Source organism: Camarhynchus parvulus, chromosome 8 (genome assembly GCF_901933205.1).
Source record: "Camarhynchus parvulus chromosome 8, STF_HiC, whole genome shotgun sequence".
NCBI lineage: Eukaryota > Metazoa > Chordata > Aves > Passeriformes > Thraupidae > Camarhynchus > Camarhynchus parvulus.
This window is the reverse complement of record NC_044578.1, coordinates 1,700,890-1,727,107: the sequence shown is the minus strand read 5'-3', so window position 1 is coordinate 1,727,107 and position 26,218 is coordinate 1,700,890. Positions and strand designations below refer to the sequence as shown.

The 26,218-nt window shown below is 47.7% G+C and overlaps 1 protein-coding gene across 2 annotated transcripts in view; it reads left to right on the top strand.

The window, feature by feature from the left end:
• CACHD1 (cache domain containing 1) overlaps positions 1–25,472 on the top strand; it is an 87,838-nt gene extending 62,366 nt beyond the window's left edge. Inside the window, exons 9-27 of one of the 2 annotated variants that reach the window (XM_030953986.1) lie at positions 597–830; positions 2,437–2,586; positions 3,085–3,208; positions 3,703–3,820; positions 4,618–4,786; positions 7,353–7,495; positions 8,718–8,899; positions 10,846–10,956; positions 13,591–13,713; positions 15,558–15,657; positions 15,748–15,864; positions 17,062–17,222; positions 17,810–17,896; positions 18,052–18,168; positions 18,762–18,913; positions 19,571–19,732; positions 20,671–20,748; positions 21,507–21,608; positions 23,537–25,472. In XM_030953986.1, the coding sequence (XP_030809846.1) occupies positions 597–830; positions 2,437–2,586; positions 3,085–3,208; positions 3,703–3,820; positions 4,618–4,786; positions 7,353–7,495; positions 8,718–8,899; positions 10,846–10,956; positions 13,591–13,713; positions 15,558–15,657; positions 15,748–15,864; positions 17,062–17,222; positions 17,810–17,896; positions 18,052–18,168; positions 18,762–18,913; positions 19,571–19,732; positions 20,671–20,748; positions 21,507–21,608; positions 23,537–23,775 (2,669 nt within the window). In that variant the 3' untranslated portion in view covers positions 23,776–25,472. The remainder of the gene's footprint in view (positions 1–596; positions 831–2,436; positions 2,587–3,084; positions 3,209–3,702; positions 3,821–4,617; positions 4,787–7,352; positions 7,496–8,717; positions 8,900–10,845; positions 10,957–13,590; positions 13,714–15,557; positions 15,658–15,747; positions 15,865–17,061; positions 17,223–17,809; positions 17,897–18,051; positions 18,169–18,761; positions 18,914–19,570; positions 19,733–20,670; positions 20,749–21,506; positions 21,609–23,536) is intronic. The other variant, XM_030953987.1, reaches the window with a different exon arrangement.
• Positions 25,473–26,218: the final 746 nt, after the last annotated feature.

Genomic DNA, 26,218 nt, shown 5'->3' with positions numbered 1-26,218 from the left:
TGAAGTTAAACATGAACATTTTCCAAAAAAGCATTTTCAGCACGAAGGCAGTTTGTTGTATTACTGAAAATAGCCCAGGAAATGAATGCTTAACCCAATGTATGATTTGGTTGTAAATTTAAATACTCATTTGAGACTGGGGCGTGCAAGAGGCTTTGATTTGTGTGCAGGAGTTGAGCCTGGGACTTGAGTGAAGTGTGAAACTGGAATGATTCAGCTGTAGAACAAAGGCTGTTATCTCCAGGGCTGAGGATTGCTCCTGGTCCTGCCTGTGGGCGAGCCACCGTGGAGAACAAAGAGCTGTCCTGTGGATTTATGGGGCACACTGCTCTTTGCTCCCAGGCCTTTGTTTAAAGGGGGATGTGAACAGCATGGCAAATCTTTTGCACTGTGCAACAGCAGGAGAGAGGCAATCTCTTTAAATTTGGTGCTAGTTATTAATTTTCCTCACACCAATCTTTAAGCATTTAAATAAGAATGTAGAATTTTCAGTGCTGCGATACAGAGTATGGATCGTTCCTTTGGAGCAGGGGGCAGGAGCCTGGGTGGAAATGGAGCTTGTGTGACCTGTCTGCCTGTGTTTTGTGTCCCTGCAGAGGGGGTGACGGGGCTGAAGGAGCTGGCCTTCCTGCGGGACCTGGCTGAGCAGAACTCGGCCAAGTACGGCGTGCCCGACCGCAGCGCCCTGCCCGTCACCAAGGGCAGCATGATGGTCCTCAACCAGCTCAGCAACCTGGAGACCACCGTGGGCAGGTTCTACACCAACCTGCCCAACAGGATGATTGACGAGGCCGTGTTCAGCCTGCCCTTCTCGGATGAGATGGGGGATGGTGAGTGCTGGCCTCGGGTTCGGGGTAAAACCATCAGAGATCGGGTTCTCTGTGCTTTCATGTCCCCAGATTCACTGTAATCCTGTGTCCCAGCTTAGATGGAGACAATACAAATGCACTCAATTTTCAGAAGCCTTCAAACTGTTTTTATTCTGGCATGCTTTTTATACATTCTCACAAAACTCATAACTTTACACTTTACTCATTGGTAAGGAAAGACAAACAAAGTGCTCATTGGAATAGTTGCAGGTTTCTCTTATTTATCCTCCTCTCTGTCTTGGTTTCTGTGTCAACAACCTTGGTAGGAAATTCTTTCAGGGGTGAACATGGATCCTCTTACCAAACTTCTCTCTGGCTCTCAGAAGTCACAGCAAAACCTATTCCACAATCCTACAAGATTTTGGTTCTAGATGTGTTTCCAAGCCTTCTTGTCTGTAGCGTTTTCATCCGCAGAAGGTTTAGTTGTGAAAAAAGTGCTGACAAGACATGGAGTCAACAGATTTAGTTTGGATTCTTGTGGTGAAATTTGTTCCTCTGTATGAGTACACAGGAACAAATAATCCATAATTTAATCTGTGGAGAGGAATTCTCTGTACTGGAGGGAGATAGGTTGGAATGGCATCCATGTCAGTCCTGTGTGAGAGCAGGATAAAAGCAGCCTAGCAAATGGCACAAGGAGAGATTGTTAATTATTGTTAATTATTGTCCCAAGCTGGCCACCCTCAGCCCTTCTTTGGCTTCAGCACACCTGGACTGTCCTGAGACCCAAACTGAATTTAAGGCTGTTCCTGAGGAAATCTGAGTCTGAGCTTTTGCTCCTTCCTGCATTCCCTCCCTCAGTGATTAAACTCTGTTCTTGCTCTCTCCCAAAGCGATATCCAAGGGAAAATGGGAGCAACAAAGGATTGGGAATGGTGCAATAGATGGGTTTGTCTTACAGGGATTTCAGAGTGTACTTAAAGGCTTGTACATGCAAATGAGTTTTATATTGGTGTGAGGGAAGAGCTGCTGAGTTTCCAAGCTCAGAAAATAGGAGCAAGAAAGTGTTGCAGAGTTCTCACCTCAGGGATGAGATCAATCCAAACTGTTGGGTAATTATGGATATGGTTCCCAGCACAGTGGCAATACTGGGATTTAGTTAGGCAGAGATTTAATATTCTGATTATGCAGTAGATGAGAAACAACTCATTCCAACTGTTGCTTTACAAGGACAAACTAATTTCCTTCTTCTTCTTCCATCCTATTTTTAATGGCCTTAAATTCTGTTGAAGGAAGAGAATACTCTGTTGGCTTTTCATACAAATTTATTTTAGATCTATAAGGAATCCACTTGGAGACTGACAACCCCTCAAACAACAATTGTGGTGTGTGCTCTAAGAAATTGATGAATATACTTCAGGTCACTATCAGGAACACAGATTAATTAGGGAGAGTGGCTGACAACAGCCAGACACAACAGAAACCCCGCTGAGCTTCCCTGGCCATATTCTAGCAAGGAATAGATGCAAAATTTAATTGTGTAACATCTCAGAATGCTCTGTTTCCTCTCAAAATAATGAACCAGATGATTTTTCTGATGGTTTTGTGGTGTTTCTCTCCCTCCAAGGCCTGATAATGACTGTCAGTAAACCCTGCTACTTCGGGAACCTCCTGCTGGGAATTGTTGGAGTAGATGTCAACCTTGCCTATATCTTGGAAGATGTCACCTATTACCAGGATTCCTTGGGATCCTACACCTTCCTCATTGATAATAAAGGTAATTTTGACTCAAATAATCTCCTCTAGTCCCACTGAGCTCGTGAACCACCAATTCTGACTTCTCACATTTCTGAGTAATGAATGACAATATTTATTAGAAGTTTAATTGCATGTTGTTGGTTAGTTTTGCCTGAACATTGCTGGAGATTTTAGGTGGATTCATGACTTGAAACTTCTGTCCCGGGGTTCTGATTTGGAAACTCTTGCTGTGGGGATTTCCCCGCACCTGTGCCATCCAAGGTTTTCTGGGAAAGAGGGAAAACTGGTGTTAATGTGTGTGCCCAGCTCTTTCCCTCTGATCCAGCCTATTTTATTGCTGAATTTTTCAAGCTGCTTTTCATTTGCAACCCCTTTGATGACGAGATGGTTTGGTCACTGCCATCCTTGCCAAAATTCTATGCAATTACTGTATATTTGTTTTTTCCCCCTAAAACACCTCTCCTGGGCTCGGTTTTGTAATGCATTCCACGTCTGGGGCTGTGTGTTTGTTTTTTAGGGTACACTCTGATGCACCCCTCCCTGACCAGGCCCTACCTGCTGTCTGAGCCTCCCCTGCACACGGACATCATCCACTACGAGAACATTCCCAAGTTCGAGCTGGTGCGCCAGAACATCCTCAGGTGAGGAGTGGGTGCAGCTCCCAAACGAGCAGCACTGGGAGTATTTCTAGAGGAATTTAAAAGTATATAAGGTAAAATTCCTTTTCCTACAATATCTGGATAGATGGATGGATTTTTTTTTCCCCATTAGCAATTCTGGTTTGATTTTTCCTCCCAACTTTTTTCAGTTGTCATTTGTTATGTAGTGTTTCCCAGCTGATCTGGGGAATATTCCTTCTAATCTCTCTCTTCCCTGTCAGGAAGATTTCCCATTATTTGGTCTGGCTTTTTCTTTATCCTTTGCCCATTCTGAGAATTTTTAAGCTCAAAATGTGGGGGTACATAAGTGCATTTGCAGCACACACACAGGCTTTCCTTCACCAAGCACAAATAACAGTTAATTCCTTCAATTCTTATGATAATTATATAAACACACAATAGAAGGATTTTGCTGAAGTCCTAGCAGTTTTGCTCAGTGTTTAATAAACTGCTGGATGTTTTATCTGCCCCTGCAGCATTCCCTTGGGCAGCCAGATCATCACAGTTCCTGTGAACTCCTCGCTGTCCTGGCACGTCAACAAGCTGAGGGAAATTGGGAAAGAAGCCTACAATGTCAGCTATGCCTGGAAAATGGTGAGGACAACAAGTGTGGCATGGCACAGAGGGAATTCATGGCTCTGCTGCTGTCCTTCCTTCAGTCTGGGAATGTCTGATCACTAATCTCAGCCCTGGGGTTAAAATGGAATCTGAGGTTAAACATAATCCAGGTGAATTCACTAATGCCAGCAAGAATTGGTTGCTTTGTGCCAACAAACTCAAGAAGGTACTTGTGGATCATTTCACGGTGTTAAGTTTAATCCAACCTAAAGGATTAAGCTGAGCAGTTTTAAGAGATTAAATCTGTCATTGTTTAACAGAAATTCACACAGGAAGGTGTCTGGAGTTGATTTTCTAAGATTGTAACAATGCATTTAATACCAAACTCCCTTTGCAGAGCAGCTGGGACACTCCAAGGTTTGCTGCTCTGGTGTAATTTAGAGTCCTTAAAATACCCAAACCAGTAAAACATGTGGCACATGCAGTACACAATTAAGAGTGGAAATAATAAAATCTTGCATTTGAGAGTTAATTTGTCTGTACTCTCCATAAAGGTAACACCAGTGTGTGTCCAGCAACTGGAAACCTGCAGCCTCTCCTCTGTTAGTGACAAAACATATCCATGAAACAGTGTTAGAATTAGAAATTATTGCTAGTTAAGCAACAAAATTAAAGTCTTGTTTGGTTTTCAGGAAAAAAAAATTACAGTGTTTTTATTTTCTGTGTTAAGTGTGGCAAAGTGTTTTTTGTAGAACTCAGTGGCTCTGAAACACAGAAATTCCGTTCATCCTGCACACTTTGGTTCTGTTTGGTGACTGGCTGGTGTTTTGCAGGTGCAGGACACATCCTTCATCCTGTGTGTGGTGGTGATCCAGCCAGAAATTCCCGTGAAGCAGCTGAAGAACCTCAACACTGTCCCCAGCAGCAAGCTGCTCTACCACAGGCTGGACCTGCTGGGCCAGCCCAACGCCTGCCTGCACTTCAAGCAGCTGGCCACCCTGGGTAGGGCTCTGCCAGCCTGGCCTGGCCACCGCAGGGACACAGGGGCACCCAGCTTGGGAAACACCTCCAGGAGCCAGTCCCAGCTGTGCCCAATCCCCAGCTTGTCCCCAGCCCAGAGCTCTGAGTGCCACCTCCAGGGATGGGCACTCCAAACCTCATGGGCAGTTCCACCTTTTCCATGAGGAAATTCCTGCTGGTGTCCAGCCTGAGCCACCCTGGCACAGTCACACCTCCTGTGTGTTTCTGTGGAGTGTGGCAGATCAAAGTAAAGCTCTTCTCACAAAACATGGGCAATACTCTTCCCTTGAGAAGGTTTTATTTCCAAGGCTGATGTTCTGATCAGCTTTTGCCTTCTCACAGCTCTCCTTGGTCCAGGTGGCCTGCTCAGTGCCGAGCTCTTCCAGAATCACAGCAGAGCCTGAGCTGGGTCCCACAGGGATCATGGAGCCCAGCTCTGGAGGGAAGGGCCCACCCAGCTATTGAATCCATAACTTTGCTACCGTCAGCACCAGATTTTAACCAACAAATTCACTTCTTGCAGGATGAATGAGTGGGGCTGCTGGCCAGAGTAGGAGAAAAACGCCCTGGGGGTCCAGCAGGGTCCCTGGCAGTGCAGTGGGAGCATGGAGGTGTCTCACCAAGCTTAACCCAAGTCCTCTCCTGGCTCTGAAGCACCTCCCTGAGCAGTACCAGGGTAGGATGAAGTCCCAGCCAGTTGTGCAGGGCCCTGCTGCTCTTTTGCCCTGGATTCATGGGAGTTTTCCACTGCCAGAAGCATTGAATACCTTCAGAGGCAGAGGTTAAGCCTGCTGGGGAGAAGGAGAGCTTCAGTGCTCTGATGGTTCCCAGACCCTCCTCACCTGCTTCAAAACTCTCAGGTTTTGATGGGCTAAAGTGGTTCTGCTCTTCCTGACTGATTTCAAACATTGCTGGGAAAAGGGGAAAATCTCCATGGCAGTTCCAGTGTCTGGGAAGGATGGAGAACTTAAAACCCAGAAATATCCCAAGAACAGAGGGGTTTTACATAAACATCCTACACTGCAAGCTCTCATTTTAGGCATAGCCTTGGGAGGTCCCTCAAATCTGTACTGTAAGAAATTCTGAATGAAATACTTCTGCTTGTAGCAGGGTTTGAAGGTCTCATGGTGAATTAGTGGCAAAGTTGTGAGATTTTTCTTAGCTCCTTGGAGCCCTGCAGAATAGCTCAGTGAGATCAGACCAGAGGAGGGACCTGACAAACCTCTGGAAATTGCTTTGCCAGTTGTTTAAAACACAGGGACTTTTTGTTTGTTTGTTTGTTTAATGTGCTGCCTAATCTTGATTATCTTATATCCAGAAAGATACAAATGGAGAATATCCCAAAAATGCAGTACTAAGCTGTCAAGGGGAAAAACTTCATGCAAAGCAAAATCAGAATATTTGCTCTGGGAAGCAGATGAAGGGCTGGAGGAGAAGTTTGGAAGTGGGGATTGCAGCACATGTGTGGGGATGTGTTTGAGAGGAATGTGACTAAAAGCAGAACACTTCACATACTCACTGCAGCTTCTCCTCTGGAGGCCATTCCACACAGGGAATTTGGGTTCCATGGGTCACATCCTCAGAAAAGATCTTCTCAACCCTCAGCCCTGCATCATCATAATCATTTCTCTTTGTTAAAAATGAAAAGCTGACTGGTTTTGCAGATTTTACATGATGAAAGTTTGCTTTTGAGTTTGTTTTGAAAATCACTCCAGACAGCTGCACTTGGGATTCTCCAGATGTTCATTTTCTGGAACTGAAGATGCTCATTTTTGTTTTCCTCTGGGATATCTAACCTAAACAGGGGTACTTAATTTCTTCTTTAGCCTATCATCTTTTCTTAAGGGAAAACAGCTTCTGTAGTCTCAAAGAAAGCAGTAATTCAGAAATCAGGCTTGGGAACAAAGCCATTAAATACCAAATGACACACGGAGATCAGAGGAGGGGGCTGATGCTGTGACTTCTGTGTTTCGAGGCAAGAAGGGGAGGGATTCATGTTCAGCCTGAGTTTAGGAAGAAACTCTGCTGGGAAGTGCTCTGGGTTGGGTGGAAAAAGGGATGTTTGCCTTCCCTCCCAGTCCAGAGTGTCCTGCAGGAGCTGGGTGTTGTAGTTGAGATGGAGACAATACAAAGCAACACTCCATTTTCAGAAGGCTTCAAACTGTTTTTATTATAGTATGAATGCTTTTTATACATTCTTACAAAACCTAGAAGTTTACACTTTATTCATTGGCCACGAGACAAACAAAGTGCTCATTGGAATAGTTGCAGGTTTCTCTTATTTATCCTTCTCTCTTTCTTGGTTTCTATGTCAACAACCATGATAGGAAATTCTTTCAGGGGTGAACATGGATCCTCTTATCAAACTTCCCTCTGGCTCTCAGAAGTCACAGTAAAGCCTGTTCCACAGTTGGGCACTTTGTGTGCTGAGCTGTGGGAGAGCAGCAGGGTCACCCCTGCCGCAAGGACAGCGGGACAGGGACCCTCCCGTGGTACAGACACCCTCACAGCTCATCACGCTGAAATTCCTGCTGTTTGGTGTTTGCAGAGAGCCCCACAGTGATGCTGTCTGCAGGCAGCTTCTCCTCCCCCTACGAGCACCTGAGCCAGCCCGAGACCAAGCGGATGGTGGAGCACTACACGGCCTACCTGAGCGACAACACGCGCCTCATCGCCAACCCCGGCCTCAAGGTGGGCACAGCCCCTGGGCTGCTCTGCAATCCCCAGATCCCAGCACTTTGCACTGGGAGGGACCTTAAAGCCCAGCCCATCCCATCCCTACCATGGCCAGCACCTTCCACGAGCCCAGGGTGCTCCTGACGCCTTGGGATTTCGGCTTTTCTGTTTTTCTGTATTTGTGACCCTGCAGTTCTTTAGTGCAGAACTCCAAACTCCATGTGCAGTGTGAGCTGCTGCTGTCCCATTTTGGGCAGACACAACAATTCCTCTCCAGGCCTGGCAATCAGGGACTCCTCACTGCCTCAGGCCCTGAGAGAGGGAAACAAAAATGAGTTGGGGGGAGCAAACTTTGGGTGAATGACTTCATTACCTGAAGCTGTAATTGGCACATTAACCCTCAATATGCAAATGGACCAAACTTATAAAAGTCTGAAAATTATGACAGTGGTCGATTTTGGTCCATTTTGGGTACAGCCCCTGGGGAGCTTTGTCTGCCCTAAATGTACCTGAAGGCCCTGAGAAATGTAAACAAAAGTGATTTGGGGGGAGCAAACTTGCGGTAAATGACTTCATTACCTGAAGCTGTAATTGGGAGATTAACTCCCAATATGCAAATGGACCAAACTTATAAAAGTGTGAAAACTTGTGTCCTGTGGTCAATTTTGGGTACAGCCCGTGGGGGCTTTGCCCAAAATGTACCTGAAGGCCCTTTAAGAAATAGCACTGCTTTTTATTCCCTTAATTTTGTCTGGCCTCTGTTTTTAGGTAGTCCCAAAAAGGCATCACTCCAGCCTGGCCTTGGACACTTCCAGGCATCCAGGGGCAGCCACAGCTTCTCTGGATAGCCTCACCCTCCCAGCCTGGAATTCCTTCCCAACATCTGATCTAAGAGTGGAGAGAGGAGGGGGCAGAACTTTGTTGAAACAAACACTAGAAAAGTTAAAACCACGCTAAGTTCTTAGCAGAAGCACCTTGGTGTTCCTAGGCATACAACTGAGAAATCTCTATTTTCTGTGCGAGCAGCACAATATTTATATTTACTCCAAGTTAAGCAAAGCCACAGAGATAACACCACCAATATTTCATTCTAATAATCTGCTTGGAATGTCTGGTGTGAGAAGCCTTGAACCAAGTAATTGAGCCGAGATGATCCCCGGTGGCTCTCGGGGAAGCTTTTGTTATCTTGCCATGCAAGTGCTGCAGGAACCCTGCCAGCTCTGCCTTTGTTTTGCAGTTCTCTGTCAGGAATGAAGTAATGGCAACCAGTCACGGCACGGATGAATGGATGACCCAGATGGAGATCAGTGGCCTCAACAGTTACATTGTCAGGCGTTACATAGCAACCCCCAATGGGGTGCTGCGCATCTACCCCGGCTCCCTCATGGACAAAGCATTTGATCCCACCAGGAGACAATGGTGAGTTTTTAGGGTCCCTTCAGCAAAGCTTTGAATCATCTCCCAGGGCAAGAAGGGAAATGTTTAGAGTTGATTTCGGTTTTGGAGTTGATTTCGTAGCCTGTGGGTTGTTTGGTTTTTGGTGTGGTTTTTTTTTTTTTTTTTTTTAATTTATTTAAAAATGTTTTCAGCATGGGGAAAAAGTTCAGAGCCTAAATGCAGTTCAAACTTTTTTTGGTTCTGATTTCAGCCTTTTTATTTTGTGGGGTAGTTGGTGTTTCATAGCCCAGCTATGGCAGATGGGGACATAAATATTCAGAAAATGAGCATCCCCTTCAGGGATTAGCTAATTCAGGAGTGTTTGAGCTCCTTGGGCCCTTTTTGGTTGTTCATATCTGAGCCTTTTTGTTTGTTTACTGTGGGTTTTCCTCACTGCTTTCAAGGAGGGATTAATTATGCAGCAGCATCTGATTTGGGCAGAGAGCTGGGGACATTCCAGCTGGGAGCAGGCTCTGGGTGTGCTCCGAAGGCTGGGATCCGTCGGCATACCGACCTCTTACACTTGTTTTTTCTTAGCGTCTCTTCAATAAACCCCTCAAGTGCAGAGCAGGTGATATCTTCCTCTTGACATGTCCATCACATGACCGCCGAACATATGAATCCCCTAACACCCAGAATGTCATGGTCTAATGGATAAGGTCGTCGCAAACTGGGCACTGATGCACTTTGACCCCATTCATGGAGGGCGCGCTACCTACCTCTAGACAACAGATAGTGTAATGGTTGCCGGACATATTGATTATTTTATCAAATTCTAGGAACTTACATTTAAATTCCATTTTACGCATCTATTTTTTTTATCTTGACATTTTTAAAATTTTTTCATCAAACAATCAAACCATATATTCCTAGATTGTCCAAACCATTTATCATCAACATTTCCAACTTACTTTCCTCTATATTTCCTGCTAACACAAAACAACAACTAACTATCATCACCACCACATTTTTCCTCCCCTTTTTCCCCACCCCACACAAAACAGCCCTTACAAAAACCAAACAAAAATACAAACCATGACACCAAACCACTAAGGGAACCCCCCCCTCGTTCTTGTAGCTTATAAAAAGCATGACACTGAAGATGTCAAGATGGCTGCCACAGACACCCGAGAACAAAAGACTTAGTCCTAACCTTACTGTTAGTTTTTGCTAGGTATATACATGCAAGTATCCGCGCTCCAGTGTAGAAGCCCAGGTGCTGCCACACTGGGAAAGACACAGATCCCAGCCCTGTGCAGTGCTCCTGGCAGCTCTCCTGGCCCCTGTTTCCCTGAGATTTGTGGTGTTATGGGAAGGAGGTGCAAGTCAAACACTGGGAATAAAGCAGAAGTGGGTTAAGCTGCTCGTGGGTCGGTGCTCTGGATAGGGAGAAGCAAAGTGGTCACTTTTTCTTACAGAAAAGTGTGGCCAAAAGTTTTATCAACTTTCCTATGACAGTTTTACCAACTCTCCTATGACTGTGGCTTATTTTGTGCTGATGGAAGTTTTAAGAGGTTGTAATTTATACTCACTGCCTCATAGTTCTGAATTTTCTTGCCTCGCGTCTGTTTTTTCTCCTCGGTTTGCAATAAAATCATTTTGCCAGGGTTGAGTTTGAGACTCTGCTGGCACCAAGTCCTGCATTGTTCTGGGGGAAAATGTCTGAAATTACATTAAATGTGTTCTGTGCAGAAGTAAACTGAGCTTTTTTAATGCAGCTGGATCTACTGGGGGACCACTTATTGAGCCAGTCTGGGTTAGTTTGGAGTTAGTTGTGTTTAGGTACTTGTTTGATATTAAAAACCAATCATTTGGTGCCTGTTGTTCACAGTGTCCAAAATTCAGTTTTATTTTAGAAAGTCTAGGATTCTGTCTTGAAGTTACAGACTTTGGCACTGATTGTGAGCATTTCTTTTGGCTTCCCTCAGGTACCTGCATGCAGTGGCCAATCCAGGACTAATCACCTTTACTGGGCCTTACCTGGACGTGGGAGGAGCTGGATATGTGGTGACCATCAGCCACACTGTCCATTCCTCCAGGTGAGGGGCCCTGGGCCTTTGGGGCAGGCAGGAGGGCTCTGAATCACCAGAGCTGGGTGACTCTGTGTGCTCAAGAACTGAAAACCAAAGCTGGTCCTAAAGTGCTGCTGGTGAAATGTCATCTGAAAAAAAATGGGGCATTGAAACACTGGGAGAAATCCAATTTATAGGAGTATGTGAATTCTGTGGCTTTATTGGTAGAGGAGTAATAACAGCATATTAAAAAAAAAAAAAATGATTGATTGGTAGGCAAGTGCTCCTGGATGAACACGAGGTGGGATGTCCAAGAATTGGGAGGAGGAGAGGGATTGCTCTCCTGAGGCAGTTTGGGAAGTGTTCCCTCTCTGCTGGCACTTCAGTCCTTCTCCATCAGGACTGCCAAGCTCCCCATTCCCTGGAGTCCCCCACACCTCCACTTGGGGGGTTTTAAGGAGCAGGGAGGTGTTTGGAAGGGACTGGAGGCCACAAAGGGGGTTAAGGACAGAGCTGTCCTTCCTCCAGGAATTGGGGAGCTCCTCTCCTGGGCTGCTCCAATCCAGCACTTCTGGGCTTCCAAAGCCTGTGGAACTCCAAGAGCCCTTCCAGGATTGCTGGGAACAGCAGGGCCAGGAGCTGGTCTGGATGATCCCTGTGGGTCCCTTCCAGCTCAGGATATTCCATGGTTCCATGAAATTACTTTTTCCTGGAGGACCAGGCTGTTGCTGTTCCAGCTCCCTCCTGGCCAGGCCCCAGGCTGAGGCCAGGGTTAGGGATGCAGGATGTTTAAAGGAGCCCAGTTTATAAAACACGGACCCAACTTTGCTGTCCCAAGCTTTTCCAAATTCCAAGAACCTGTCCTGGTTTTTACATGGAGTCTCCTCCAGGCTCCCTCCCCAAGAGCCCAGCAGTACCAAGGGAACTTCCAGTGCTATAGTGGGACCCCAAAGCCAGCAGGGATCAGGACGTGGCTCCTCCACCCTGCCAGAGATTCCCCTGCTCTGGGTGGGATTTCCCAGCACTGCACCTCTGCCTGTGTGCTCTGGCAGGAGCATTTTCAGCCCCAGCCCCTGCGTGGTGCTTCTCACAGAGGAATTTACTTTGGGGAAACACTTCTGTAAGGAGAGAAGTGCAATTAATCAAAATTCTGATTTTTATCTAGCAAGGGATGGTTTACTCAGCTCTAAGAACTTAAAGCTCCTGTGGGTTATTAGAACATGATTAAAGAGCAGTTAAACAAAGTTTGGCAGATGTGAGTGTGATTCCTGGGTAAATATGACCTCTGAAGCTCACAGTCACATGTGGTTATAATCCCCAAAGAGGCCTGAGCTCCAAATCCAGAGGGGTGGGGAGGAATCTGTGGAGTTAAGAGGAATTTTGGCATTAGGGACTGTTGGGAGGGTTTAAATACCCACATCAGGGCAGCCAGAGCTGACACCTCTCATTCCCATTTCATGTGTATCTCATTCCTCTTTATGGAGGCTGGGAAGAGAAGATTTATGCCTGATGTGGTTTAATGCTGTTGGCATCAGCAAAGCAGGAGGATTTAATGCTTGAAAATGAAGCTAAACTATTTACAACATCCTAATGGCTTTATGTCTGTTAGGACAGAGCAGAACTTCAGAGCTTGATGCCTTGTCACACATGAAATGTGTCTGTGCTGCTTCACTGCCATCCTTCCCTTCCTCCTCCAGGAAACGTGAACAATAAATCAAACGCAGGTTTTAAAAATCTGTATTTATCTGTCTACAAATGAGATTTGACTGCATCTCCCCTGCACCTCTCTGAAAAGCAAACAAACCTCAGCCCAGTAAACAGAGCTGGGTTTCCATGGAGCAGGGGTGGCCAGAGCTGTTTGTGCAGCCCAGCTGGGCCTTGCAACATCTTCTTTTTTTTTTTTTTTCTAAACATTTTCATTCCTGTCTTCAGGGATTAAGTAAAGGAGAAAAGTGAATTCTGAGGAGAAGCAAGTCAGAGGTGTAAGGTCCACATGGGTGCAAATCCCACACCCTTGAGCTGATCCTTTTGTGTCCTGCAGGGGTGAGAGGGGACTGGTCTGGCTGTGGCCTCTCAGTGCTACTGGGAGCAAACTGGGAGCACTGGGGTGTTAGGAATGGAGGAAGGACAAAATGCAGCCTCAGCCTGCTGCACACCACCACATCACAGGATCCTTTTCATAACTCACCCTAAGAAATGTTATTTTCTTCCAATGTTCTGCCTGCCATTCACAATCACTCCCACACTCCGGAGTTTTAGGGATTTAGCTCAAAGTCTGGCACCTTCACATTCACTCCTCCTGCTGGGGGCTGAGCAGAGGGGGTTCAGGTAACTCCTTCCAGCTGGAGGAATTGGAAAATACAGGGGCTGCATCCTCTTTGTTTGTGTGGATGGGGAATTGTTAATCCTCATTTCTGTCGCTCAGGACTCAATGTCTGTAGGTGGTGGTGGTGTGTGTAGGGTGGGATCCATTCCTGGGCTGTCTCCTGTGCTGGTTGTACAAGGGGTGACTAAAATAGGAATTATTATTATTATTATTATTATTATTATTATTATTATTATTATTATTATTATTATTATTATTATTATTATTACCCTGAATAAAGATTATTTTTTATTATTTATAATATTTATAATTTTTCCCTTTCCCCCTCACTGCAGTGCTCAGATGTCCTCAGGACACTCCGTGGCTGTGATGGGCATCGACTTCACCCTCAGATATTTCTACAAAGTCCTCATGGACCTGCTGCCAGTTTGTAACCAAGATGGCGGGAACAAAATCAGGTAAAAATAAATAAAATATTTATTTTCTTTAACCAGGTGACCCAGAGGTCATTTCCAACTTAATTTCTCCAAGGATTCTGTTACTTTCAGTGGGTGTGTTCTCTGATTTCCAGTAGAATTTGTGCTTGCCCTTCTCATAAAGATTATGTGGATATTTTTGTTATTCCAGATCAAACTGCCATCAGCTAAATAAACAATCTGCAGGATTACAAAAGCAGAAGATAACAGATTTGATTTGATTTTTTGGGTTATATTTAGATTTCTTTGAAATTCTGAGTAGAAAAAACATTCCTTATTAAATGAACACACTTCCCAGTTCTCTTGTTTGTTTTAATTTAACCTATTTAGTTCCTGTGAGCGTGTAAGAATGATACAGGATCTCAGTTATTTTAACTCCAATTATTCAAATACAACTTTGGGATGTTTTTCTCAGAAATCCATAGCACAGCCTAGGCAGAAGAAGCCTGGTTTCATCTAGAGTATCCAATTTCAGTCAGACCCCTGGGTATCTTAATTGTTCCTTTTCTGAAAAATCCTGTGGGGTTGGGATAAATTCTGGTTTGGATCTGGAGTAACTTGATAACGTGGTTTGGGCATTGCTGTTGGTTCCTTGTTTGTTTTTAAACCTTAAATTTGGGAAGGGAAGTGGTTTGCTGTCGTCCTCCCAGTTCTTTTCTGGTTTGGGTATTTTTCTATATATTTTATGGCATATAAAAGAAAAACAAATCAGGATTTCTGGTTTGGCATCGCTCCCTCCCAGTAAAAAACTGCTGCTGATCAGCAAGGTCAGATGCTTTATTCTGTTCCTGCATTCCCCAAATGAGGAATTTTGAGATACTTTTCAGACCATTCTGATGTAGAAATTGCATCCAATGTTTCCAGTCTCGATATAAACGCAGGTGTTTGGGGTTTTGTAGTGCATCTCTCCTAAGGTTTTCCTGTCAGGAAAAAGAGCAAACACCACATCTCTATGTGGATTTCTTAAGGAAACCCCCCAATAAATCCAAGTTTTCCTGCCTCCTTTGTACCCCTGAAGAGCACAGAGGCTTCCCCTGCTCTCTGCTCCCCCGAGCTGCTGTGGGTACCTGACACACACCATGGGAATCCCACTGAAAGCTGCTCCAGCCCCGGATCCAGCCGGGTCCCCGCTGTGCCAGGGCTGTGGCTGCCACCCTGCTGAGCTTTTGGGGACATCAAGTGGGGTTTTAACCTCTCCCTGTCCCCTCCGTGGCCACCGAGTCCCTGATGTCAGTGCCACCCCGGTCCTGTGCCTTCCCCAGCGCTGCTGTCTGTGGCCATGGAAACGGGAGAGGGGAAAAGGGATGGGTTGAACTGCATGGATTCTGGACTGGGACACAGCTCCAGTGTGGGAAGAGCTGAAAAGGGAGAGGAAAGCTTGGGAGGGCTGGGAGTGGAGCAGGAGTGATTTATCCCCCACTCAAATCGAATTCTGAAGGGGGAGGGCATTAAAGGAGAGTGTGAAATCTCTCTTTAATTAGTCACATAGTAAATTAATAAACCATTAAAGCTTTCCAAGTTCATTAGGCTCTGTTCTTTTCTGGCTCTCCCCCAATCAGACAATGCACTGATGGCTTTTCCTTTCTGGTTTTAATCAGCTCTGTTTTCAACTCCTTGATGGCCCTGGCTCTCTGGAGCAGTAACAGATGGAAAAGCTTTGGGGAAATACCCAACACATTCTTTAAGGACATTTTGCAGGGAATTTCATTCATGGCCCTGTTAAATGGAAACCTTTCAAAGCCCTTTAAGACCATGTTTTGTTTCACCCCGTTGCCCTGAAGCCCAAGGAGGTCTAACAGGAGGCTCTCACTGTGTTTTGGGGGCAGGTGCTTCATCATGGAGGACAGGGGGTACCTGGTGGCACATCCAACCCTCATCGACCCCAAGGGCCACGCGCCCGTGGAGCAGCAGCACATCACTCACAAGGTCTGCCTGCTTTCTCTTGCCTTATTCCACACCTCTCATTCCTGTCTGGGTCTGATTCCAAAGGCATCAAATGCTGCCTTTCCCCCTTAGGAGCCTCTGGTAGCAAACGACATCCTGAACCACCCCAACTTTGTCAAGAAGAACCTCTGCAACAGCTTCAGCGACAGGACTGTGCAGCGCTTCTACAAGTTCAACACCAGCTTAGTGGTGAGCATGGCTTCTCTCTGGTTTGGCTGTTGAGTGGGCTTTGCTTGGGTTGGGTTTCTCCTGGCTGGAAACACAGGTCCCTGCCAGGCTCAGCAGCCGGGCTGGGAGCCAGCCTTCCGTGGGGATTGGCCTCTGTTCCCCTTCTCCAGACACAAACCAGGCTGCACAAACAGAGTCCCCTGACGCCCTGGGGTTATGGATGTGAGCCCTGGCCAAGTGTGGCTGCTGTCTGCAGGGTCTCAGCCAGCAGCAGGGGAAGAAGGGCAGCTTGCTGATGCTGGGTGAGGATTTTCCAGCTATGGCTGGGATGTGTTGCTTTGGATCTGAGCTGACCTCTGGCTCCAGCTCTGGCCTCCTGTCAGGTCTCTAATAACTGATCTTTAGGTATCCAAATAAATCCATTTACTGGTGAGCATTCCCAGGCTGTCATTTGTGAGATTGAAATCTCTGGGGTCCTGCACACTCTGTGCTCTCTGTGGATCCTGTGTGAGCTTCCCCTCATGAGGAGTCTAAACCAGGGGCTGTCATCCCTCACAGAGCCACAGATCCACCTTCCCAAAGTCCCTCCACAGTGATTCCAAAGCTGCTACACTGTGGGAGAAGATTGGAAAATATTTGCAAGTCATGTCAGAATACATTCATTTGTGTCAGGTTGGCTTAAACATTTTCCCCACACTTGAAATGCCAAGTGGGAAGTGTGATGTCGGGAAGGAAATTGTGTAGGATGGAGCAGAAACTTGTAGAAAGCAATCAGGAAGGAGTCTGCAGGAGCTGGGCAGTGCTGTGGTGGCTTTTTCTAAGGCTCAGGAAGTTTCCAGCACATGGTGGTGGCTCCCATCAGAGCCATGGGGAGGTCACTGAGGGCTGGCACCGTGGGCATGGGTCAGGAGTGCTGGGAAGGAGTGAAATGTCACCTCTGCTGCCACATCTCATTTTCACAACTAAGCCAGTTCCCTTCTATCTTCAGCAAAGCCTTTTCACCCAGAAGTATCTGGGTAGCAAAACATACCCACCCCTTAATCAGCCTTTGTTTTGTGAGCATGGCGCTCCCTCACAGAACTCCTGAGGGAGCCTCCACCTCTGGAAGCCACGGCACAATCCATGTCTCCACAGCCCTGTAGGGTCCCTGAGGAGGGAAAGAGTCTTCAGCTCCCTCAAAGAACATCTGACACCACTGACACCTTGTTTTTTGCCCAGGGTGACCTGACCAACCTGGTGCACGGCAGTCACTGCTCCAAGTACAGGCTGACGAGGATCCCGGGCACCAACGCCTTCGTGGGCATCGTCAACGAGACGTGCGACTCGCTGGCCTTCTGTGCCTGCAGCATGGTGGACAGGCTGTGCCTCAACTGCCACAGGTGACACGCTGCCTGGGCTGGGACACTCCTGTCCTCAGCCCTGCTCTGAGGCTCAGACAGCACAGCCAGTCCATCGGTTCATTCAGTGCGAAATCAGGGAAAATAAGAGTGCTCTGCCTGTGCTCCTGTGAGAGGTGCAGGGTGTCTCTGCCAGGCTGTCAGAGAGTTTAACCCAGGGGAGTTTGGGTGGGTAGCGCTGAAAGACACTGAGAGATCCAGTGACTCAAGAGCAGTTACTGTGAGTGAGGTATAGAAATTCCCATGGCATAGAAATTCCCATGATTTTACATGGACTGGGGGGATTTCCTTGAGGGGATCCAGGAGTTCTGCCCACACCATCCTGAGGTGTTTGTGGCACTTCCAGGAAGGATCCCTACACCCAAATCTGAGGGACTCCCTGCTTTTGGGATCCCAGGGGTGGATCACCCTCAGTCCTGGTGCAGGACAGAGCAATCCCTGTTCCTGGGGAAGGAGCAGAATCACTGCACAGCCTTTTCCTTGGGAGCTACTGCTCCAGAGCTGCAGCACTGTGGGGTTAAAATCCCAGAGGTGTCTGATGGGTTTTCCCTGTGCTTTGTGCCCTGCAGGATGGAACAGAACGAGTGTGAGTGTCCCTGTGAGTGCCCGCTGGAGGTGAACGAGTGCACTGGGAACCTGACCAACGCCGAGAGCAGGTGAGAGCCAGGACACTGCAGGAACAAACTCCCTGTTGGCCCTGCTGAGATCCCACAGGCAGGATGTTCAGTACAGTGAAGCAGATGACATGCAGGAGGTGAAGAGGATTTGAATGGACTGTGCTCTGAGTGCTGTGATCTTTGCTGCCATGCAGGAATCCCAGCTGTGAGGTGCACCAGGAGCCGATGACTTTCACGGCCATCGATCCCAGCCTGCAGGATGCACTCCCCCAGTGCATCAACACCCAGTGCAACCAGAGGACAGAGAGTGGGTAAGGTGGCCTTCCCCACCCCTTGGAACATTCTCTTGTGGAAATAATCCCATGGAAATAGCTCTGCTTTAAATGTTTCAAAGAAAAAAAAAATAGGGGGAAAAAGCATGATGCCAGAATGAGGTTCTGCTCCTGGCACTGAGGGCTCATTTTTGCTCGTTATGGGCAATCTCCAGGGACCTGAGATGGGTAAAACACACCAAGCTCTGACCAGACTGCCCAAATCCTTTCTTCCTTCTTCCAAAGGCTGCAGAGAAAGGCTGGAACTGCAGCCAGACTTCACCACACTGAGAAATGTCTTATTGGAGGAGTCACAAGTAGTATTCTCCCTTTGCTCAGGCTGAGTGGTGCAGGAAAATACCAAAGCAAACAGAGTTGGAAAAGGGGTGCTGGAAATGCAGCTTCCCTGTGTAACTTCCCTTGTGGTACTCGAGCACTTCCATGAGATTTTTTCTGGCTAAACTCACGTACTTGGGGGTTTACAGATGCCTTTGGCCTCCCTCTGTCTCGTGGCTCTAACCCAGAGTGAGCTTTGCAGAGGACAGGTGTTAAGCTGGAAAGCAACCATGTCCTACTTGTGTGTTGGCATGCAGGGATTGCTTTGGAGTGCTGGACTGCGAGTGGTGCATGGTGGACAGCGATGGGAAGACCCACCTGGACAAGTCCTACTGTGCCCCTCAGAAGGAATGCTTTGGTGGCATCGTGGGAGCCAAGAGTCCCTATGTGGATGACCTGGGAGCAATAGGTAACTCTGCCTTTCTGAGCTGCTGCTGCCTTCAGCTCTTTGTGTCCCAGAACATGCAGCAGGTTCTGCACACAACATTTACCTCTTAGCCAGTGCTAAATCAGCATAAAGAGTGCACCAGGCAGCAAAAATGTGGTGAATATCCCCTTTTGGAAAATCCTGTGTGGAGCTGGGTGTAACTGTGCATTCCTGTCTTCTCTCTGAGTTCTTTCTTCTATTCCAAGTGAGCACAGTCAGGTACCCAGAAATCCTTGTAGAGCTTCTCCATGTTCCATATTGTTGATTTAACCCTTCCTGCACCTGAGTTCCTTCTCTTCTCCATGTTCCATATTGTCGATTAAACCCTTCCTGCACCTCTCTTGAGTTTCTTCTCCTATTTCAAGTGAGCACAGTCAGGCCCAGAAATCCTTGTAGAGCTTCTCCATGTTCCATATTGTGGATTTAACCCTTCCTGCACCTGAGTTCCTTCTCTTCTCCATGTTCCATATTGTTGATTTAACCCTTCCTGCACCCTCTCTGAGTTCCTTCTATTCCAAGTGAGCACAGTCAAGCACACAGAAATCCTTGCAGAGCTCCCCTGAGTTCCATGTTGGTTTAACCCCTCCTGCAGAGCATTTATGGTGTTGTTCTCCCTCTGCTTTGTCCCTTTTGCTTTAGGAGATGAGGTGATCACCCTGAACATGATCAAGAGTGCCCCGGTGGGCCCCGTGGCTGGGGGCATCATGGGCTGCATCATGGTGCTGGTGCTGGCCGTGTATGCGTACCGGCACCAGATCCACCGCCGCAGCCACCAGCACATGTCCCCGCTGGCAGCACAGGGTGAGCTCCACTAGGGACTGGGCATGGAAACAAACCCAGCAGCACAACTAAACCCAAAGGAAAAGGAGTCCCAAAGCTGCTCCCCCCCGGTTTTGTTGCAGTGTTTCCCTGGTTTTAGTCTGTGTTGGAGCTGCAGGGAGCCGGCCTGGCGCAGGGGCTGTGTCTTGCTGCCCTCTCCTGGGTACAGCCAGAGCTGCTGCTGCTGCCCAGGGAGCCTGCCCAGACCCAGAGGGAGATAAGCCAAGCTTTGCCAGAGCTCAGACACTAATCCCAGCCTTCTGCAGCTCGGCCCAGCAGATCCATCATGTGTTTATTTTGCGCAGCTGCTGGGAGTGACACATTTCTCACCCCCTTTAGCCTTGGGTTTGGCATGTGTCTTCTTTCACTTGTGTTTCCTGGTTCTGGTCCATGTGATGTTCATGGAATGTCTGTGCATAGAGAGATGAAACCACTGAAGTCTGAGAGGCAAAGTTGTGCTGGGAGAAGGGATACTGGGTCAAAGATAAAGATCCAGAGGTGAGAACAGCTCCCTGGCAGTGTTCCAGGCCAGGCTGGACAGAGCTTGGAGCAGCCTGGGATAGTGGGAGGTGTCCCTGCCTGTGGCAGGGGCTGGAAAAAGATGGGCTTCTAAGGCCCTTTCCAACCCAAACCATTCTGGGAATTTAAGTGTGATCAGAGCTAATTACCTCTATATTTGATCATCCCCCAGCTCTGTTGTAAATCAGTTGCTTCAGAACTTTAAGGAGTCCCTTTCAGGGGGAGGTGGGATGAGGCATTTCCTGCTATCCCAGCCCCATCCACATTGCAAGAAGAGCAGCCCCAGCTCAGACCAGTAACACAAAGTGTTTCCACTCTTGTTCCTGGGTTGGCAGCTGGCAGCAAGATGGTACAGAACCTTTCTCTCACCAGCTGTATTTTCTGTTTGTAACGCTGTGTAGAAATGTCAGTGCGTATGTCCAACCTGGAAAACGACAGGGACGAGAGGGACGACGACAGCCATGAAGACAGAGGAATCAGTAAGTACCAAAAAAACTGGGGAAAACTGTGAGATTCAATCAGCCATTTGTTTTTTAACACCCTAGATTTGAATATGCGAGGAAGCCCTGTGCTGATCAGCAGTAAAAATTGATAGAGCAATGTTTTAATTCAGACATCTAGTGCACCTTTAGTCTCATGCTGAAAAATGACATTTTTCACTTTTAAAAGGTAATTCTCCATTGGGTGTGGAGGAATTTTGCCCCTTACAACCCCTTGTCATGAGCACTTCCAGAAATAGCTCCGATCAGCTTAAAAATTGCCACTGTGACAGCACAGGGTATGGATAACCCTTCCCCTTTTTTGGCCTTAGAAAGCAGAAGCCAAGTCTGGCAAGTATGGCCAGCAAACATGGCAGTAAATCCCCTTTGCACTGATTTAGGATGCCTGCAGTTCTCTGCCATCCCATAAAAACAGCACTTTGCATGATCCTGGTGTGCTGTAAGTTGAGCTGGTGCACCCAAGCTGCAGGGTCAGAATGGATCCCTGGCTTGAGATCTGAAGCATATCTGAGCTTCATGGCTTGTATGTACTGCCTCTCCACGTCCCTTTTTGTTCCCTTTGGAGTCCTTACACTGTTGCCACGGGACCCTCAGCACCGGCACAGCCCAGCTGAAGGCACCTGGCTGGATGCTGACCCGTGTGAAGCCCAGCTCTCTGCTGCTGTGTGGCTGGGCGGTGCCCTGTGCAGCAGAGGGCTGCAGGCTGCTGTGCTCTGAGCTGTTTGTGTCTGTCGCAGTCAGCAACACTCGGTTCATTGCCGCCGTCATCGAGCGCCACGCGCACAGCCCCGCGCGCCGCCGCCGCTACTGGGGCCGCTCCGGCACCGAGAGTGACCACGGTGAGTGCTGGGCCCTCAGCAGGGCTGGGGCTCTTCTCCCTCAGGACACTGGCTCTGGCAGGGCTGGGGGCTCTTCTCCCTCAGGACACTGGCTCTGGCAGGGCTGGGGCTCTTCTCCCTCAGCAGGCTGGCTCCCTGCAGAAGCAAAGCCTGACTAAATGCTTTGCTCCTTCTGGCTTTGCTCTTGGACAGTTCTGACCTGGTTTGTTCTGGGGGAGATCTCACTGGGGTCCTCAATGTCCTCCTGAGGGGCAGCTCTGCTCTCTGTGACAGGGACAGGACCAGGGAATGGCTGGAGCTGTGCCAGGGGAGGGTTGGGTTGGAGATCAGGAGAAGGTTCTTCCCCCTGAGGAAACCTGAGGGACAGGACAAGGGGAATGGCTTCACACTGAAAGGGAGTGGGATTAGATCAGAGGTTAGGAAGGAATTGTTCTGCCCAGAGCAGTTGTGGCTGCTCCTGGATCCCTGGCAGTGTCCAAGGCCAGGCTGGATGGGGTTTGGATAGTGGGATAGTGGAAGGTGTCCCTGCCATGGCAGGGGTGGAATGGGATCATCTTTAATGGCCCTTCCAACCCAAACCATTCTGGGATTCTGTGATCTTCCAGCACCTTTAAGCTGGGCACCATGAGGCTCAGGGGGTTGGGATGTGTCTCCCCTGCCCTGAGACTAAATCTCCTTAAATCTGGCAAGCTGCTAGAAGGGTGTAATGCTGTTGACTCGTGAGGAGGCTTAATTTATTAGGAAATGAGGAGGAGGAGGGCTAGACAAGGCAGTCTGCAAGCTGTCAGCTCTGCAAGGCTGGGGACCTTCCAGCAGACCTGGGCCAGCTCTAAGACTCTGGTTGCACTAATGGAATTGGGACAGGAAACCCAAAGGCCAAAGCCTTGGGATGTGGATGAACAGATGTCTCCTAGGCAATCTTGCTCTAGGAGGAATTACCCTGGATTTGGGGTGAGATTACCTGTGCTGAGGCAGATTTGCCAGATTAATGCTCCCTTTGCTCCTTTTCTTGCAGTCCCAGCAAATCCTTCCCATCTTTTAGTCATCCTGGGTTAGCAGGGGAGCTGTCTACCTCCATCTGGAATGTGCACTGCTATTTTTAGTTTCTGTAATTCCATCTTCTTCAAAGGGCTGCCCAGGCTTCTCCCCCAATTCCTCCGTGCCAGCTCCAAGACATGACTCAGAGCATGGCAAATGGGAGGCAGCTTTGGGGACTCAGCTGCTATTTTTACCACCCTCCTTTTAGGTGTCTCCAGCTGAAAACCTGAGCGAGATGCTCAGGAGCACCAGTGCCTCCTTAGCCTTTAGTCCCTGGTTTTTTGAGAAGGATTTATTTCCAATTCAAGCAAGATCTTTTTCCTTTTAAATTGCATTTGGTTTTGCATTTAGAGATGCTGAGGGGGAGTTGTTTGCCCTGCAGCCTGGTCTGGGTAGTAACAGCTGATTTGGATAAATCCAGGTTATATCTTAACAGATTTTTCGGGGGTGGTATCTTTGATGTTTTGGTTTGAAATCAGTGCCAGCAATTCTGTTGTTACAAACTGTTGAACACGTGGGTGCTGTTACTGTTTGGGGTGGCACAAACCACAGATCCTCAAAGCTTTGAACCAAAGGTGATGGCAGGGATAGGGATCCATTACGGACTTGGAGGAGAGGATGGGTTTGTTGGGGTTTGTTCTGTTAAGAAAATTGTTTTACACCCTCTCTAAGCACCCTGTGTGATTCCAAGAAGGTGCCCAGCCAGCCCTGGGAATTCTGAGTGGCAGGGAAGGGGATTTGTTATAGGTTTAGAGGAGAGGATGAGTCTGTTGGGGTTTGTTCTAGTAAGAGAACAGCACCCCGTGTTGGTTCCACGAAGGGTGCCCAGCCAGCCCTGGGAATTCTGAGCATCCAGCCTTGCTGTGCTCACCGCTGCTGTTCATTCCCAGGCTACAGCACCATGAGCCCCCAGGAGGACAGCGAGAACCCCCCCTGCAATAACGACCCTCTCTCGGCTGGCGTGGACGTGGGGACCCACGACGAGGACCTGGAGCTGGACACGCCCCCGCAGACGGCAGCGCTGCTGAGCCACAAATTCCACCACTACCGGCTGCACCACCCCACCCTGCACCACAGCCACCACCTGCAGGCCGCTGTCACCGTGCACACCGTGGATGCCGAGTGCTGAGGACAGCGCGGCCACCCCCTGCGGGCTGTGCCACTGGGGACATCACAGCTGCCACCTGCAGGCTGTGCCACTGGGGACATCACAGCTGCCACCTGCAGGCTGTGGCACTGAGGACACCACAGCCACCACCTGCAGGCTGTGCCACTGGGGACACCACAGCCACCACCCTGCAGGCTGCTGGCACCGTGCACTGAGGACACCATAAATGCCACTCCAGGGCCATGGGGACTGTGCTGCTCCCCAAGGACAAGCTCACAGGCTTCCCCACCAAACTGAGGCACCAGAGCTTTGCATTTTTACAAATGGAAGGTTGGCTCTGGCCTGCAAACGTGCTTGATGAATGGACCTGCCAAAACATGGAGGAAAATGGAGCAGGAGGCATGTTAGACCTCCAGGAACAGGGATGGGAGTTTATCCAGCAGCTGGAGTTTGTTGTGCTGAGCCAAGAGGAGACAGAGAGCATAAAGAGCCAGAGATGATTTGGTTTCCTTAACTGGAAGAGCAGGAATGTGCAGCTGGAGAGCCCAGAAGTGCCAGGCAGAGCAGGAAGGCTGCTGGCTTCTCTGCAGGTGGAGAGCTCCCTGTGCCCACGTTGCTCTGCGGGACCCGGGACAATGCATCTCAAGATTTTTAAGTAAAGGATTATTTTTCTACTATTTATTGAACTTGAAACCTTGGGGGGAGGGAGGGGAGAAAACCTGTTAGGGATTCTCGACGAGTACCACGTGCATTCTGTGCTGGGGAAGGGGCTCTTCCCAGGAAAACAGCTGTTCCCTGGGAGCTGACCTTCAGCCAGTGCCCCACTCTGCAAAGGGAAAATGAAGAAGCCCTCTCTGCCTCGCTGTTTACATTAGGATTGCTTTCTTTTCCACACTTGTTTCCTGTAAATATTACAGCCTGATTTCTATTCCAGTATTGTCTTCCTATCTGCAGAGGAGAAATCCTGTACTCCATTACTAAAGTTCAGAGAATTCTGCCCAGAAACTTCTCCATCTTTAACTCTTCGCTCATCCTTAAAGGATTCCTGTGTGGAAGTAATAAAGAATTTCTTTAGCATTAGTTACCAGATAATCCCAAATGGAATCTGTGCCATTCTTCTGTTTCCTTGGACCACAAGTAGGGATAAACCAGTGTTTTGTAAAACTTGGGTTACTGTGGAAGAAACCTTGAAACCATAATGAGAAGCTGCTGCTGTTTGTCTGGAATTTTAACCTTGCTTGGTAATTCAAACAAAGATTAATCAATGTCTACAACAAAGGGCATCATAATTATCAGTATGTTTTCAATCACAGTGTTGTATTTTAGATGCACATTTTGTGATTACAATGATATCAAGCCATTCTTGCACTGTGCATATGGTAAACATCCATTTATATGTAGGTTTTTTTAAAAAAAATCACTTGTTTTAATTAATATGGTACTTAATACTGTATTATGTAAAAAATTGGTTCTTAAACAGTACAGTAAGATAACTCTACGTGTGATACCAGGATATCCCTTTATACTATGTATAAAATTAAAATCTCTAGTGAAATAAACTGTATATAAGTATAGATCTGTGGAGAAATGGCTGCACTGAAATGATTCTGCTTCAGTTTCCTTCTCTGGCTGAACAGGACTGAAAATTCACTCCAGTTCCTCCAGTTTTATCAACAGCCTTGAGAAATCTAAACTTTAAATATAAATGACAGTATTGATGGAAGTTGTAAAGCCTTTTTTTAGCTGGTTGGTCATTATTTGGGAAATGACCATTTCTGGAAGTGGTCAGCCACTGCTTAGAGTCACCAAAGCAAATAATTTAAGGGTTTTATTTTCCTGATCCTCTCCTGAAACCTCAGTGGCTCTGGATTTGCTGTTGTGCTGTGTTTGTGCAGGATTTGGTGGAGGCTTTTGCTGAGCAGGCAGTGCAGGAATCCCTGAGCCTCTGCTTTGTGCTCTCAGAGCTCTCAGCTGGGTATCAGCCAGGCTGGGATTCATTTCCAGTTTGGAATCCAAACTCATGCTGGTGCTTGGATACTGTGGGACAAATAATTTTTGATAAAATGTATCAGAAATATCAATAACAGCCAATAATTCAAAAAGGTAATCAGGTTGAACTACAATATTACTTCAGGGGAGAGGTTTTTTGGTGGTTCCTCACCTTCCCTGCCAGCAGAAGGTGCTTGCAGGGTTCTCTTGCAGCTCTGCCAGGAACACAGAAGCTTCCAGAACCTCTTGGAACAGCTCCTGGAAGTCCAACAATCAAACCCCTTTTGCTTTTGCCTTAAAAGCTTTTCAAGAGCTTCTCCTCACTGCCGCTTCATCTCTTCTGGGATCTCTTTTCTTCTTCCTGGTTTGCTCTGAACAAATGGTTCTTGATACGAGGGGTCTGCACAGCCCTTCTTAACTTGAAGTGATGGGGGGAGCCCGAGCTCTTGCTGGTAAAAATAATTGCAGGGACAAC